General features: G+C 47.4%; 1 protein-coding gene across 5 annotated transcripts in view; it reads left to right on the top strand.

Annotated features, from left to right (window-relative positions):
• LOC119955738 (myosin-2 heavy chain-like) overlaps positions 1-15,831 on the top strand; it is a 66,063-nt gene that overhangs the window by 20,279 nt on the left and 29,953 nt on the right. For all 5 annotated transcript variants that reach the window (XR_005458523.1, XM_038782248.1, XM_038782245.1 and 2 more), the window contains exons 7-9: positions 1,893-2,022; positions 7,823-8,037; positions 15,343-15,590. Coding sequence is in view for 4 of the 5 variants with exons in the window: in XM_038782248.1 (XP_038638176.1) it covers positions 1,893-2,022; positions 7,823-8,037; positions 15,343-15,590 (593 nt within the window). In the remaining variant the exon portion in view is untranslated. The remainder of the gene's footprint in view (positions 1-1,892; positions 2,023-7,822; positions 8,038-15,342; positions 15,591-15,831) is intronic.

Below are 15,831 nucleotides of genomic sequence, written 5' to 3'. Positions count from 1 at the left end.
GCGAGAGACCGGGTGGACTCACGGTAGCATGGTGGTTAGCATCAATGCTTCACAGCTCCAGGGTCCCAGGTTCGATTCCCGGCTGGGTCACTGTCTGTGTGGAGTCTGCACGTCCTCCCCGTGTGTGCGTGGGTTTCCTCCGGGTGCTCCGGTTTCCTCCCACAGTCCAAAGATGTGCGGGTTAGGTGGATTGGCCATGCTAAATTGCCCGTAGTGTAAGGTTAATGGGGGGATTGTTGGGTTACGGGTATGCAGGTTACTTGGGTTTAAGTGGGGTGATCATTGCTCGGCACAACATCGAGGGCCGAAGGGCCTGTTCTGTGCTGTACTGTTCTATGTTCTATGTTCTATGTCATTTTTAAGTGGCGTCCCAATCTCCAAGACCCCCAAACTGATCCCCGACCTCCTTCCCAAACCCAAATGTCATATAGGAGGGTCTTCGCCCCCATCTCCCCATCCCCCACACATCCCACACCCACACCATGCACAGAAAATGCCAGCTTGGCACCTCGGCAGTGGCAACCTGGCACCCCCATGCCAGCTGGCAGTGCCATCTGGGCACTGGCAGTGCCAGGCTGGCACCACTGTGGCACTGTCAGGGTGCCAAACTGGCACTACTAGGGTGCCTGGGTGCGACCAGCAGTGCCAGGACATCACTCTGCCCAAAGGGCATGCAGCTGGCCTCCCATCCGCTTGGGGATCCCCACGAGTGCCGTTCCGTTTGGTCCCCGTTTGTGGGGACCAGCACTAAACGGCCCTCGCCCATGGTCTCTGAGGCAAAGGGGTTGAATCCCAAAGCCTCAGGTACCTTGTGAATCTGCACATTAGAGTGAGGCCAACTGTCTCGCTCTAAAACGCAGACTAGCTAAAACATGATTCCACTGTGGGCGGGATTCACATCGCAGCATCTGGCGAGATTGCGTTGAATCTTGCGAGGCATTACGGGCCGGGTAAATCCCGGGAGCGGGCTCCCCGGGCTTTCAACGACCATGCTGTGCCGCAGCAAGCTGCTTTTCGGGCGCAGTGTGGATCGCGCCCATGATTCGGTTTATCATGTAAAGAAACGTGGTGCTGGTTGGGTTCTGTAGATGAAGGGCTAATAATTACCTTCACTGCCAATGAGGATTATAGTAATTAATCTGGTGCTTTCAAGTTACTACCTGCAGAAACCTTGCAGCAATATGTGACTTTGCTACCAGCCTTTAGAAGCAAAATGCTCTTCTCTGAGCACTGAATAATTTTCAGACTATGCTGCATGATTTCTCTCATGTAGGGAGATAACCTTTCGAGTCTGGATGACTCTTTGTCAAAGACATCCAGACTCGAGACGTTAGCTCCCTTCTCTCTCCACAGATGCTGTCAGACCTGCTGAGATTCTCCAGCATTTTCTGTTTTTGTTTTAGATCCCCGCATCCGCAGTAATTTGCTTTTATTTTATGATTTTGCTCACGGTTTGTACCAAGGAACAAAGGGAGTAGGGGAGACACCCTTTCACTCCCTTCAAACAACACAGTGGCACAGTGGTTAGCACCGCTCCTCATAGGGCCAGGGGCCCGGGTTCGATCCCAACATTGGGTAACTGTGGGGAGTTTGCACTCCCCCCACCCCGGTCTGCGTGGGTTTCCTTGGGGGCTCCAGAGTTTGAGGCGCCATTTAAAATTATCACCCCGATCTCTTGCTACACTGAGGAGTTCCGGTGAGTGGAGCTCCTCAGTGCACAAAACAGGGCATTTGCAGCCTCGGCTCCCGTTCCCCACAGAGGCCACCTATCTAAAACGGGTGCCGTTAGCGAGTGCTGGGAAACACGCGGCTTAGTGGGACTTTGTTCCGATTTAGTTAAATCCCACCCATGTCACTGAACAGAGTTGAAAGTTACGCCCTTCGTTTTCCAGTGTTGAGACCCTGATCGCATTGGGAAGACTTGAAGATTCTCTCAAATTAGTCAACAATCAGCTTGAGAATGTGAAGTCCAATGCCGAGCTCTACATCCTTCGAGCAAGGTTGCATTACCACTTTTTCCAAGTAGGTGTGGTGCACTACTTCTTAATGTTTTATTATTAGTTTTGGTGTCTCCTTTATGTCTCTAATCTTCACCTCTCTACAAAAAGAAGTTGTAGAAGTTGATTCTGGGTTTATTACATTCAATGCAGCTTTGCATTAAACATCACAATCTGAACCAAACATTTGTGCAGACAAACCTTTCTAGATATATATTCTTTCTATTTCCCCCCCACAAACAGGTCCATCTATTATTGTTGGGTTGTCTTGGATAACATTGGGTGTCTTACTCTCACAAGAGATGTTGTTGGAAGCAAAGGTCTTTCCTTGAAAATACTTTTATTTATATTAAAGGGAAAGTTTCCTTGGTGGATTCACCTACCTCCCTGAGCGTGTGTGGATTTCCTTTGGGGGGGGGGGGGGGGTTTGAGGATCTGTTTGCTCTGGACCCGTTCCCCCAGAGTTGTCACTGTGTCCTGTGTTACTGATCCTGCAGATGTGATGCCCTCTCGAGGGTCAGGGTATGCAGCCCATCCTGCTGATGGTTTCCAGTTTATTCAAATCAAGGCAGTCCTGTTTCTGCAGATGGTGCCTATTTCTGTCTTTATCATATGTGATCTCAGTTGTTGTAACGTCTCCGTTATGGTCCCTGCTCACTGCTGGTCTCTAAACGACACCATCTCTCCTTTATCAAGTGTGGGAAGATCGTGAGCCCGGTGTCATCGGTTGATAGTGCAGTCTTCAATTGTGACATTTACTTATCATCCTATGGGGAAGGAAAGGAAGTTGGGTTCTTAGCCCGTGGCCCATCTAAAGCTCCCAAGGGAGTGAACCATTCTGCAGTGGCGGCAAGCGATAACTGAACAGGGCTAGCCGAAGTCTTCATTTACCGGAGTAGGTCTTTAATGGTACCTGCCTCACAGCACCAGGGACCCGGGTTCAATTCCAGCCTCGGGCGACTATGTGGAGTTTGCACTTTCTCACTGTGTCTGTGTGGGTTTCCTCCGGGTGCCTCCCACAGTTCACAGATGTGCGGGTTAGGTGGATTGGCCAGGCTAAATTGCTCCTTAGTATCCAAAAGGTTAGGTGGGGTTACTGGGATACAAAGTTAGGGTGGAGGCGTGGGCCTAGGTAGGGTGCTCTTTCCAAAGGTCAATGTAGACTCGATGGACCGAATAGCCTCCTTCTGCACTCTAGGGATTCTATGAATTTATTGTCTGTGCAAAAGACAAGGCTGAAGCAGTCACAACAATCTTCAGCCAGAAGTGCTGAGTGGATGATCCATCACTGCCTCCTCCGCAGGTCTCCAGCATCACAGATGTCAGTCTTCAGCCAATACGTTTCACTCTACGTGATATCAAGAAACGGCTGAAGGCACTGGATACTGCAAAGCCTGACAATATTCTGCCAATACTCCTGAAGACTTGTGCTCCAGAACCTGCCGTGCCCCTAGCCAAGCTGTTCTAGTACAGCTACAACACTGGCATCTACCCGGCAATGTGGAAAATTGCCCAAATATGTCATGTACACAAGAACAGGACAAATCCAACGCGGCCAAGTACCACTCCATCAGCCTACTCTCTATCATCAGTAAAGTGATGGGAGGACCATCAACAGTACTATCAAGTGGTACTTATTCAGCAATAACCTGCTCATGGACACTCAGTTTGGATTCTGCCAGGATCACAGCTCCTGACCTCATTACAGCCTTGGTTCAAATTTGGAAAATATAGCTGAATTCCAGAGGTGAGGTGAGGGTGACGCCCTTGACATAAAGGCAGCATTTGATTGAGTATGGCATCAAGGAGCCCTAGCAAAACTGGAGTCAATGGGAATTGGGAGGGGGGGGGGGGGGGGGGGGGGACGAGGGGGGGGGAGACCCTCTGCTGATTGGAGACATACCTGGCACAAAGGAAGAAGTTTATAATGGTTAGAAGGTCAATCATCTCAGCTCCAGGACATCACTGCAGGAGTTCCTAAGGGTGGTGTCTAACACTCAATCATCTTCAGTTGCTTCATCAATGACCTTCCTTCCATCATAAAGTCAGAAATGGGGAGGTTTGCTGATGTCTGCGCAATTTTCATGAACATTCGTAGCTCCTCAGATACTGAAGCCTTCCATATCCAAATGAGGCGAAACCTGGACAATATCTAGGCTTGGGCTGACAAGTGGCAAGTAACATTTGCACCACTCAAGTGTCAGGCAATGATCATCTACAACAAGAGAGAATCTAACCATCACCCCTTGACATTCAATGGCATTATCATCACTGAATCTCTCACTATCAACATCCTCGGGATTGCCATTGATCAGAAACTGAACTGGATGAGCCATGTTAATACTGTGGCTACCAGAGCGTGTCAAATACTAGGAATCCCGCGGTGAGTAACTCACCTCCTGACCCCCCCCCCCCCCCCCCCACACAAGTCTATCCACCATCTATAGGGTGCAAACCAGGCATAAAATAGAATACTCTCCACTTGCCTGGATAGTGCAGCTCCAACAATATACAAGAAGTTAGACACCATCAAGGACAAAGCAACCCACTTAATTGCTACCTCTTCCACATTCAAACCCTCCACCATCGGCAAACAGTGGTAGCAGTGTGTTCCATCTACAAGATGCTCTGCAGGAAGTCACCAAGGTTCCTTAGACAGAGCCTCCCAAACCAAAGACCACTACCATCTAGAAGGGCAAGAACAGTTGATACCTGGGAACACCACCACCTGGAGGTTCCCCTCAAAGTTACTCACCATCACTGTGGATTTACAGAGGTGGAACAACCTTCCACTGACTCTGGTGTATAGGATCCTAAAAATTTAAATGAACGTACTTCCTCGGTTTTTCTTTCAATGTCTCCCCATTTTTCTGCGCAAATCCTTTTTTATTAAGGTAACAAATTAATTTGGGCGGGTAAGAATCTCAGAATCCACAGCGTTCTACTAGAAATGGCTAGGCAGATAGGGGGCTCGGCTATCCCAAATATATTGTTTTACTACTGGGCTGCTAACATCCAAAATAATTTGTTGTGGATTAGTGATCCCGATTTGATCTGGGGCCAAATGGACGCTCGCTCGTGCACTATTTCTACTCTCCTTGCATTGTTACTGCACCACTCCCGTATTCTCCCGTTAGATTTTCCTCAAACCCAGTTGGTATTACGAGAGGGCGATATTAGGAAATGGGTTCCAGAAATGGGATCAAAGATGTAGCAGGCAATTTAGGGGTTAAACAGACTGAGGGGAAAAACTACGAGCATGGAGTCAGAGGGCTACACCTATCCTGAGTTACATTGTCCCAGTCAGACTTAAACACAGGATTCCCCAGATCTATTGTCCTTCAGGACACTTATGTCTGACCAGCCATTAGCCCATTATAGAGTATGATGGTCTCTTTGTCCATCAATGGGACGTTAGTTGCATATCAATAGCATAGCTTTGTTTTTTTGTATAAACGGGAGTGGGAAATCAAACAGCCAAGATAATGATGGGTTCAAGTCTGGACACCCCAGGAGAGAACCTTTGTTTGAGGGCTGGGATGGAACTTTGAGAGAGAAAGAATCCTGTTTTGAACAGCTACATGGAGAAGGCTTTGGAAAGCGAAGAAGAGATGCCATGAAAGTTGCCACTGAGGCAGGATTTGGAAAAGGGTCCTGAAAGAACTTCCCTAACAGACAAAAAAAATTGCTTTGTAAATACAAATATCACCCTTGCCTTCCTGTGTAAGTGAAATGATGAGAGCTGCATGTTCATTTAAAGTGTTCAATATGAATTAATGTGTTAAACTTAAGAAACTACTTGTAATCTGTTATTGTTAGGGTTGAAGTTTAAATATTGTTTTTACTTTTATTTCAACAAAGCTTGTTTTATAAAATAACCAAGCCCTATATTATCACTCCTGGATTGAATCCATCTTTCTACACCTCATTAAAACTTTAAAATGTTGCGGCTCTGGTCCACTATCTTAGCCACTGCTGAGAGTTGACTGCCTATGCGTCCATAGCAGTGGTTTCCTCTCTTAGGATTTGGAAACAGTTTCAGCAGCTCTTTAAGCTCCTTTCCCTGTCCTCACTTGCCCCTATTTGTAACAATCACCTGTCTTTCTTTCTGGATTGGACCCATTATTTAAATCTTGGAAAACAAAGAGACTTCAACATTTTGGGGACCTATTTGTAGAGGGGCGGTTTGCCAGTTTTAGGCTGACAAATTTCAGCCTTTTTTCTTATTTTCATGATTGTGACTTTTCTTGCAAAGTTTACCCTTACTTTCATTTGGCTCCACCTTCCTCTTTGCTGGAAAGGATTTTACCCTTGGCTCAGCCTGGTGATGGGTCTATTTCAGACCTATACTTCTTGTCAGATTCCAGTCCACTAAACGGGGTGAGGGCAAAATGGGGGAGTGAGCTGGGTCCTATATTTACTAATGAGGCTTGGAGAGAGACCCGTTACAGGGTCAACTGCCTGTCCACAAGTGCCCGGTTGAACCTAATTCAGTTCACGGTGCTACACAGGATGCACTTGACCAAGGCAAAGATGAGTGGGTTTTTCCCAAACGTGGAGGACATATGTGATCTGATATGGGGGACGCAGTGGCGTAGTGGTATTGCTGGAATAGTAATCCAGAGACCCAGAGTCATGCTCTGGGGACCTGGGTTCAAATCCCGCCACAGCAGATGGTAAAATTTGAATTTAATAAACATCTGGAATTAAAAGCCTAAAAGGTGACAATGAAACCATTGCCGATTGTCATAAATATCCACCTCGATCACTAATGCCCTTTAGGGAAGGAAATCTGCCATCCTTACCTGGTCTGGCCTACACGTGACTCCAGATCCACAGCAATGTGGTTGACGCTGAACTGCCCCCTCAAGGGCAATTAAGGATGGACAATAAATGCTGACCCAACCTGCGACGCCCACGTCCCATGAACAAATTTTTAAAAATTTGCTTAAGCTAACTTCAGTAGCAATTTTCCCAGTTGGTTAACCAAATCTTTCTAGTTCGGTGATACTCTCGGGCGGCAGGAACTCTTTTATGCCTTTGTCTTCTGCAGGTTGGCAGTGATTCCTGTCGCCTGTGTAATATGGCCTATTGCAGGCTTGGAAAACTCACACTTCTTATCGGGTGTTAAGCCAGCATCTTGCAGTGTTCATAATGCATCTCTTATTCTTTTGCCATGTTCTCCTTTGTTGAACCATGAATTAAAACATTGTTCATGTGGCAAATGATGCCTTCCAGTATGTTGGGCATTCTCCTTTAGAAAATTTCTAGTGCAGAAACTATGCCAAAAAGCACACAGTTGAAACAGTTCTTCCTACCTTAAACCCATCACCCTAACTCCATTCCTCTCCCTAATCCTCCCTGCCAAGACCCCAGATTTACCTGTGTCAGGGGATCTATGGACCTTGTTCGGCTTCCCCTTTATATCCCGGCAGTGCCAACTCGAGCAGACTTCGCGGGACCAGCTGTGGCAATCTAAGTGGCAGGCAGTTCCCGAGTGTAGGACTGAGTGAGGGGTGGACGTCCAGAGGCTGCGCATTCAGCCCACCCACAATACTTTATAGCTGCAGGGTGCGTCAATGTGGAGCAGGTCGGCTCCACACTGACTTTGCTTCTTGGGTGTGTGTTTGGAGGGGTTGAATGGAGTTAGGATGCTGATCAGCAGTGATCTAATTCAAAGGTGGAACAGGCTCGAGGATCTGATTCGCCTACTCCTGTTCCTATGTGATCAGGTGGAGATTGTTGCACGCATTATTTTTGAATTGGGTTTAATTGCATCATTTATACAACATGTTTTTTAAAAAATATCTTCTCTCTGTCAAAAGATAGCTAATTGTTATCGAGATGTCAGTAGTGCACTGGCTTTGGATCCAACCAATCAAGAGGCACTAACACTGTTGGTTACTCTGGTGAACAGAGCTGAAGAGGCAAAGGCGCAAGCAGTAAACAAATCCCTCCTCGGCAAGTTAAATAGTGCACTGGACAACATCAATGAGGCTATAGACAACAATCCCAATCAGGCAGACTATTACGTCTTCAGGTATAACCATCTAGTAGTAAGCAGGGGAGGCGGTGGCGGTGGCGTAGTGGTATTATCACTGGACCAATAATCTAGACACCCAGAGTAGTGTTCTGGGGACCCGGTTTCGAATCCCGTCAGGGCAGATGGTGAAATTTGAATTTGAGTAAAAAATCTTAAAATTAAAAGTCTAACGATGACCATTGTCGATTGTGGTAAAAAACCATCTGGTTCGCTCATGTCCTTTAGTGAAGGAAGTCTGCCGTCCTTACCTGGACTGGCCTATATATGACTCCACACCCTTCAAATGCCACTCTGTTCGAGGGCAACAAATGCTGGCCTTGCCTGCGACACCCATGAAAGAATAAAGAAGAAAAACAATCCAAGCCCTGAGTTTGTCTAGATTCAATCTAGTGTTCATAGAGTCCACAGAATGTTACAACTGTAAAATACTAATCTATCATAATATGTCAATAAAATTAACATGGAAGAATAAATTTGCTGACTTGAATAGGGATATTTACTATTTATTTCATTAAATTTCCCATGAGTGATATAAATTCGGATGATCTGCTCCTCTATATCTCGGACCCACAAAGCAGCATGGACGGAATCATCGCGCTCCTGAAAGAGTTTGGAGCCTTCTCGGGCTACAAACTCAACATGAGCAAAAGTGAGATCTTCCCAGTACACCCGCAAGGGGGGGGGGGGGCAGCACTAAAGGGGCTGCCGTTCAATCAAGCCCGACATAAATTCCGCTACCTGGGGATCCAAATAGCCCATGACTGGAAAGGGATCCACAAATGGAACCTCACCAGCCTGACGGAGGAAGTTAAAAAGGACCTGCAAAGATGGAACACACTCCCGCTCTCCCTCGCGGGGAGAGTTCAGACGATCAAAATGAACGTACTGCCCAGGTTCCTCTTCCTGTTTAGATCCATTCCGATCTACATCCCCAAGGCCTTTTTCAAAGCGCTGGACAAACTCATCATGGCGTTCGTATGGGGGGGTAAAAATGCTAGGATCCCAAAGAAGGTCTTACAAAAAACAAAAACCAGGGGAGGGCTAGCCCTCCCGAATCTACAATTCTACCACTGGGCAGCAACAGCCGAGCGAGTAAGGGGATGGATCCAGGAGCCAGAGGCTGAGTGGGTGCGTGCGGAGGAGGCCTCCTGCATGGGAACCTCCCTCCGGGCCCTCGCCACGGCAGCACTCCCATCCCCACCCAAAAAACACTCCAGCAGCCCAGTGGTGACAGCCACCCTCCAATCCTGGAACCAACTGCGGCAGCAACTTGGCCTGACCAAAATGTCGAACAGGGCTCCCATCTGCAACAACCATAGGTTCACACCAGCACTGACTGACGCCACCTTCAAAAGGTGGAGGCAGGACGGGGGGACACTGACAGTCAGGGACCTATACACGGACGACAGGATCGCAACACTGGACGAACTGACAGAGAAGTTTCAGCTAGCTGGGGGGAACGAGCTACGGTACCTGCAGCTCAAAAACTTCCTACGAAAGGAGACAAGGACGTACCCACAACCGCCACGACAGACACTACTGGAAGACCTACTGGACGCAAGTATCCTAGAGAAAGGGAACTGTAGTGACATGTATGACCGACTGGTAGATAGGGACGACACCGTACTGGACGCAACAAGAAGGAAATGGGAGGACGACCTGGGGATGGAGATAGGGTGGGGACTCTGGAGCGAAGCACTGCATAGGGTCAACTCCACCTCCACGTGCGCAAGGCTCAGCCTGACGCAACTAAAAGTGGTACATAGAGCCCACTTAACAAGAACCCGTATGAGTAGGTTCTTCCCGGAGGTGGAAGACAGATGTGAACGGTGCCAAAGAGGCCCGGCCAACCACGCCCACATGTTCTGGTCTTGCCCCAGACTCGTGGAGTACTGGACAGCCTTCTTCGAGGTTATGTCCAAAGTGGTGGGAGTGAGGGTGGAGCCATGCCCGATAGTGGCGGTCTTCGGGGTTTCAGAACAGCCAGATCTATTCCTGGGGAGGAGGGCGGACGCCCTTGCCTTTGCCTCCCTGATCGCCCGCCGTAGAATCCTGTTTGGCTGGCGGTCAGCAGCACCGCCCAGAGCTGCGGATTGGCTGTCCGACCTCTCGGAATCTCTCCAAATGGAGAAAATCAAATTTGCCATCCGAGGGTCGGACGACGGCTTCCACAGAACGTGGGAGCCATTCATGCAACTGTTCCGGGACCTATTTGTGGCCAATGTACAAGAGGAAGAATAGTCGGGGGAAGGTAGCGGGAGGGGCTACAGGTTCGGTACGGGGGTTCGATGGCTAGCTAAGGCCCAAAACCAAACTAAATAAACATGTTGGGGGGGGGGGGGGGGGGCGGGCGCAGTTACTACTACGAAGATGCTTACCTGTAAATATGTATGTTAATTTTTGCGTGTTTGTTTGTTGTTTTTTTTCTTTTTTTTTTTTTTTCTTTTTTTTTGTTCTTTTTCTCTCCTAACAATTTGTAATTTGTTCAATATAAAATATGAAAACTGAATAAAAACATTTATAAAAAAAAAAAAAAAAAAAAAAAAAAAAAAAAAAAAAAAAAAAAAAAAAAAAAAAAAAAAAAAAAAAAAAAAAAAAAAAAAAAAATGAGTGATATAAATTATATATTGACGTGTAGCCTCCTATTCCAGCGGTTGCTTGTCTGGATTACGATATCTCATTCTTGGGCGTTCTTTCACTGCCGCTGGGTCTAAATCCCGGAACTCCCTCCCTAACAGCACGGTAGGTGTACCAACACGACATGGCTCACCCCCCACCTTCTCAATGACCATTAGGGATGAAAACTAAATTGCCTTGTCACCAACACCCACATCCCAAGCAAGAATAAATAAAACAATGCCCTTTCGAGCAATGGCATATTTGGGTGGATGGTAAAGTTTTGGGACAATGCAACTTATCATTGGTACCTGCTTCATTGGTTGTTGGAAAATATTTAGACTCCATGATAACTGCTGCTTGTTTGTCCAGTGAAAATAGCTGTTCTTTTTTTTTCCTACTTTCAGGACAAGGCCAGCATTTATTCCCATCCCTGATTACCCTTGAGAAGGTGATGGTGAGCTGTCTTCTTGAACCACTGCAGTTCATGTGGTGTAGGCAGACGCACAGTGGCGTTAGGGAGGGAGTTCCAGGATTTTGACAATGAAGGAATGGTGATATATTTCCAAGTCAGGGTAATGTATGGCTTGGAGGGGAAATTCCAGCTGGTCCCATGTGTCTACTGCCCCTGTCCTTCTGGCTGTTAGAGGTCACAGGTTTGCAAGGTGCTTTCAAAGGAGCCTTGTACCTTGGTGGTGGAGGGAGTGAATGTTTACGGTGGTGGATGGGCCGTCGATCACAGATTCCATAAGAGACCCTTTGGCCCATCGGACCTACACCAATGCATGAAAAACACCTGACCTCCTCACCACCTAATCCCATTTACTTGGCCCATAGATTTGAATGTTATGACCTGCCAAGTGCCCTTCCAGGCATTTTTAAAGCATGTGAGACAACCCGCCTCTCCCACCCTCCAGACCATCACCAAACATAAAAATGTTTTTCCTCATATCCCCCTTACACCTCCTACCCCTCATCTTGAACTCATGTCCCCTTGTGACTGACCCTTCAACTAAGGGGACCAACTGCTCCCTATCCACCCTGTCCATGCCCCTCAAACACTTGTACACCTCAATCAGGTCGCCCCTCGGTCTTCTTTCTCCAACAAAAGCAACCCAAGCCTATTCAACCTCTCTTTATAATTTAAATGTTCCATCCCAGGCAACATCCTGGTGAATCTCCTCTGCACTCCCTCCTATAATGTGGCAACCAGAACTGCACACAGTACTCCAGCTGTGGCCTCTCCAAAGTTCTATACAACTCCAACATGATCTCCCTGCTTTTGTAATCTATGCCTCGGTTAATAAAGATGTGTCCCATATGCCTTTTTCACCACCCTATTAACCTGCCCTTCCGCCTTCAGAGACCTACAGACAAAACCGCCAAGATCCCTTTGTTCCCTCAGAAGTTCCTCGTGTCAGGCCATTTATTGAATACTTCCACGTCAAATTACTCCTTCACATTTTCCAGGGCTAAATCTCATCTGCCACTTATCTGCCCATTTGACCATCCCATCTTTATCTTTGTGTGACCCAAAACACTGTTAACCACCCAGCTAATCTTTGTGACATCCGTAAACCTACTGATCCTACCCCACATAGTCATCTGTGTAGTTTATACAAATGACAAATAATAGGTGACCCAGCACAGATCCCTGTGGTACACCACTGGACACTGGCTTCCAGTAACTAAAGCAGCCTTCTGCCATCACCCTCTGTCTCCTACAGCTAAGCCAATTTTGAATCCACCTTATGAAATTACCCTGTATCTCATGTGCATTTGCCTTTTTTATAAGTTTCCCATGTGGGACCTTGTCAAAGGCTTTGCTGAAATCCATATAAACTACGTCAACTGCACCACCCTCATCTACACACTTGATCACTTCCTCATAAAATGCAATCAAATTTGTGAGGCATGACCTCCCTCTGACAAAACCATGCTGACTATCCATGATCAAACCTTGCCTCTCCAAGTGGAGATAGATTCTCTCCTTCAGAGTTTTCTCCAATAGTTTCCCTACCACTGACATGGGGCTCACTTGTCTGGAGCTGCCTGGCTTATCTCTACAATACTTTTTAAATAGTGGAACCACATTAGCTGTCTCCAGTCCTCTGGCACCTCCCCGTGGCCAGAGAGGAATTAATAATTTGGGTCAGAGCCTGTGCAATCTCCTCCTTTGACTCCCACAGCATCCTGGGACACAATTCATTTGGACCTGGAGATCTGTCCACTTTTAAGACTGCCAACGCCTCCATTACCTTGTCACTGCCCGTGTCAATTTGCTCAAGAACCTCGCAGACTTCCTCCGAGTTCTATACCTATATCCTCATTCTCATGGAATCATAGAATTCCTACAGTGCAGAAGGAGGCCATTCGGCCCATCGAGTCTGCACCAACCCTCTGAAAGAGCACTCCACCAAGCCCATTCCCCCACCCTATTCCTGAAACCCCATAACCCCACCTGAGCTGCGCATCTTTGTGCACTATGGGGCAATTTAACATGGCCAGTCCACCTAACCTGCACATCTTTGGACTGAGAGGAAACCGGAGCACCCGGAGAAAACCCACGCAGACACGAGGAGGAAGTGCAGACTCCACACAGTTTCCCAAGACGGGGAATTGAATCCAGGTCTGTGGCACTGTGAAGCAGCAGTGGTAACCACTGTGCCACTGTTCTGCCTTGGGTGAAGATAGATGTGGTAGTCACTCTACCAATGTCCTCTGGCTCCACCCACAGATTGCGCCCTTGGTCCATAATGGGCCGTACTCTTTCCCTGGTTATCATTTTCCCATTGATTTACTTGTAGAATATCTTCGGATTTTCCGTACCTTTACCAGCCAGAGCTTCCTCATGTCGCCTCTTTACTCTCCTAATTGCTTTCTTTTTAAAAATAAATTTAGAGTACCCAATTAATTGTTTCCAATTACGGGGCAATTTAGCGTGGCCAATCCACCTACCCTGCACATCCTTTGTGTTGTGGGGGTGAAACCCACACAAACACGGGGAGAATGTGCAAACTCCACACGGACAGTGACCCAGAGCTGGGACCTCGGTGCCGTGAGGCAGGAATGCTAACCACTGTGCCACCGTGCTGCCCCCCTAATTGCTTTCTTAAGCTCCATCCTACACTTTCTGTACTCCACTAATACCTCTGCTGATTTACCCCCCTTGTACCTGCTCAAAGCCTCTCTTCTCCTTCTCATCGTATCCTGAATATCTCTGGTCATCCATGGTTCTCTGTCCGATACCAGCCCTTTCTTTCTTGCGAAGTCCATCGTTTCCTCAGGCGAGTCGAAGTAGAAATGTTGCTCTTCGTACGTAACCCAAAGACGGGCAGGGTACAGTAATCCAAACTTTACCTTCTTCTTAAAAAGGGTCATTTTATCTGGTTGAACCCTACTCTTCTCCTGGCCAAGTCCGCGCTCAGATCCTGATATATACGCAGGACACTGTTCTCCCAATTGCAGCTCCGCGTCTGCCTGGCCCACCGTAGAATGCACTCCTTGTCCAGGTACCTCACCACCATTGATCTCGGGGGGGGTCACCCACACGCGGCTTCCTCGCTAGCGCTCTGTGCACCCTGTCCATCTCCAAGGGTCGGGAGAACGTCCCCTCCCCCAGTAGCTTCTCAAACATAGCCACTATATATGCCCCTGCGTCCGTTCCTTCGGATCCCCCTGGGAGAACCACGATTCTCAAGTTTTGCAGGCGGGACCTGTTCTCTAAATCCTCCACCTTCTCCTAGAGCCTTTTCTGTCGGTCTCTCAACATCCCCACCTCCAACTGCACTGCAGCTTGGTGCTCCTCCTGCTCAGTCAGCGCCTTCACCACTTTCTGGATCTCCCGATCCTGAGAATCCAGTCTGAGTTCCTGTCACGCAGTCGACTCCTTAATCGGGTCCAAGCATTCCTGTTTCTGCTTGGCGAAGCCCTCCTGTATAAACTGCATCAGCTGCTCCGTCGACCGCTGAGTCGTGAAGCCAGAACTCCGGTCCTCCGCCATGCTTTCTCCCGTTGCAGCCTCAGCCCAAGCCTTCTCCGTTCACCTATTTCTTCCTTTGCGAGCACTCCTGGTCCGCTTCTCCATGCACTGATGTAGGATTCCTCTTCACAATTGCGTCCAACATCAATTTTCCACTTCAGATCCGACAAGCAATTGGGGAAAAAGGTCCAACGTTCCGACCCGAGCAGGAAATGTGGTTGACTCTTAAATGACCTCCAGGATGGACAATAAATCCTAGCCACATCCCATGAACGAATATAAAAATAAATTCCTCTGTGTTTCTTTATTTTGGGTATAACAATGTTGTAATTTGGGCTGCTGAATACAAATGTTTTATTGGACGCAATTCTGATTTTCATAGTTCTCCATTGCAATCCAAGCTTTAGTACAACAATTCCTACTCCACAAACCTGACAATTTTACACAATATCTACCCTTGTGAATTCCTTATGAACTCTCCCATTTCAAGGGCATTATTGAAGTGCAGATTTATGGCATGTTTTGTGCTGATAGCCATTGGGAACTGGAATATAATTCAAACTCATCTCACTTGGAATATTGAGAATATGATTGCACGTCACATACCTGTAGTAAATCAACAGTCTGGCTCAAGATGATTATTTTTCTTAAATTCTGCATTTTGCACTGTGCCATTCTAATTCCATTTTTCTTCCAAACTTCAGGGGGACCCTGCATAGAAGACTCAAGAATTTCAATGCAGCTATTGATGACTACCTCTTCGTCTTGGACAGAATAGGCAACGCGGAGCAAAGTGACACCTACGTGGAGACTCAGAGTCAACTCCTTCTGACATACAATGACTTTGCAGTGCACTGCTACCACAAGGGATTTATCGAGGAGGCAATTATTCTCTTAAACTTGAGTATTAGGGGCGAGAAGCAGCAAAAGGGATTGTACGTTAACCGAGGGGGTAAGGATTATTTCTGTTGTGTTCCATTTGCGCTAAGGGAAAGTTTAATAATCTTTATTGTCACAAGTAGGCTGACATTAGCACTGCAATGAAGTTACTGTGAAAAGCCCCTAGTCGCCATATTCCGGCGCCTGTTCTGGTACACAGAGGGAGAATTCAGAATGTCCAAATTACCTGACAGCACGTCTTTAGGGACTTGAGGAGGAAACCGGAGCACCCGGAGGAAACCCACGCAGACACG

The sequence above is a fragment of the Scyliorhinus canicula genome, chromosome 21 (assembly GCF_902713615.1).
Source record: "Scyliorhinus canicula chromosome 21, sScyCan1.1, whole genome shotgun sequence".
Taxonomy (NCBI): Eukaryota; Metazoa; Chordata; class Chondrichthyes; order Carcharhiniformes; family Scyliorhinidae; genus Scyliorhinus; species Scyliorhinus canicula.
This window is presented reverse-complemented; position numbering and strand designations above follow the sequence as displayed.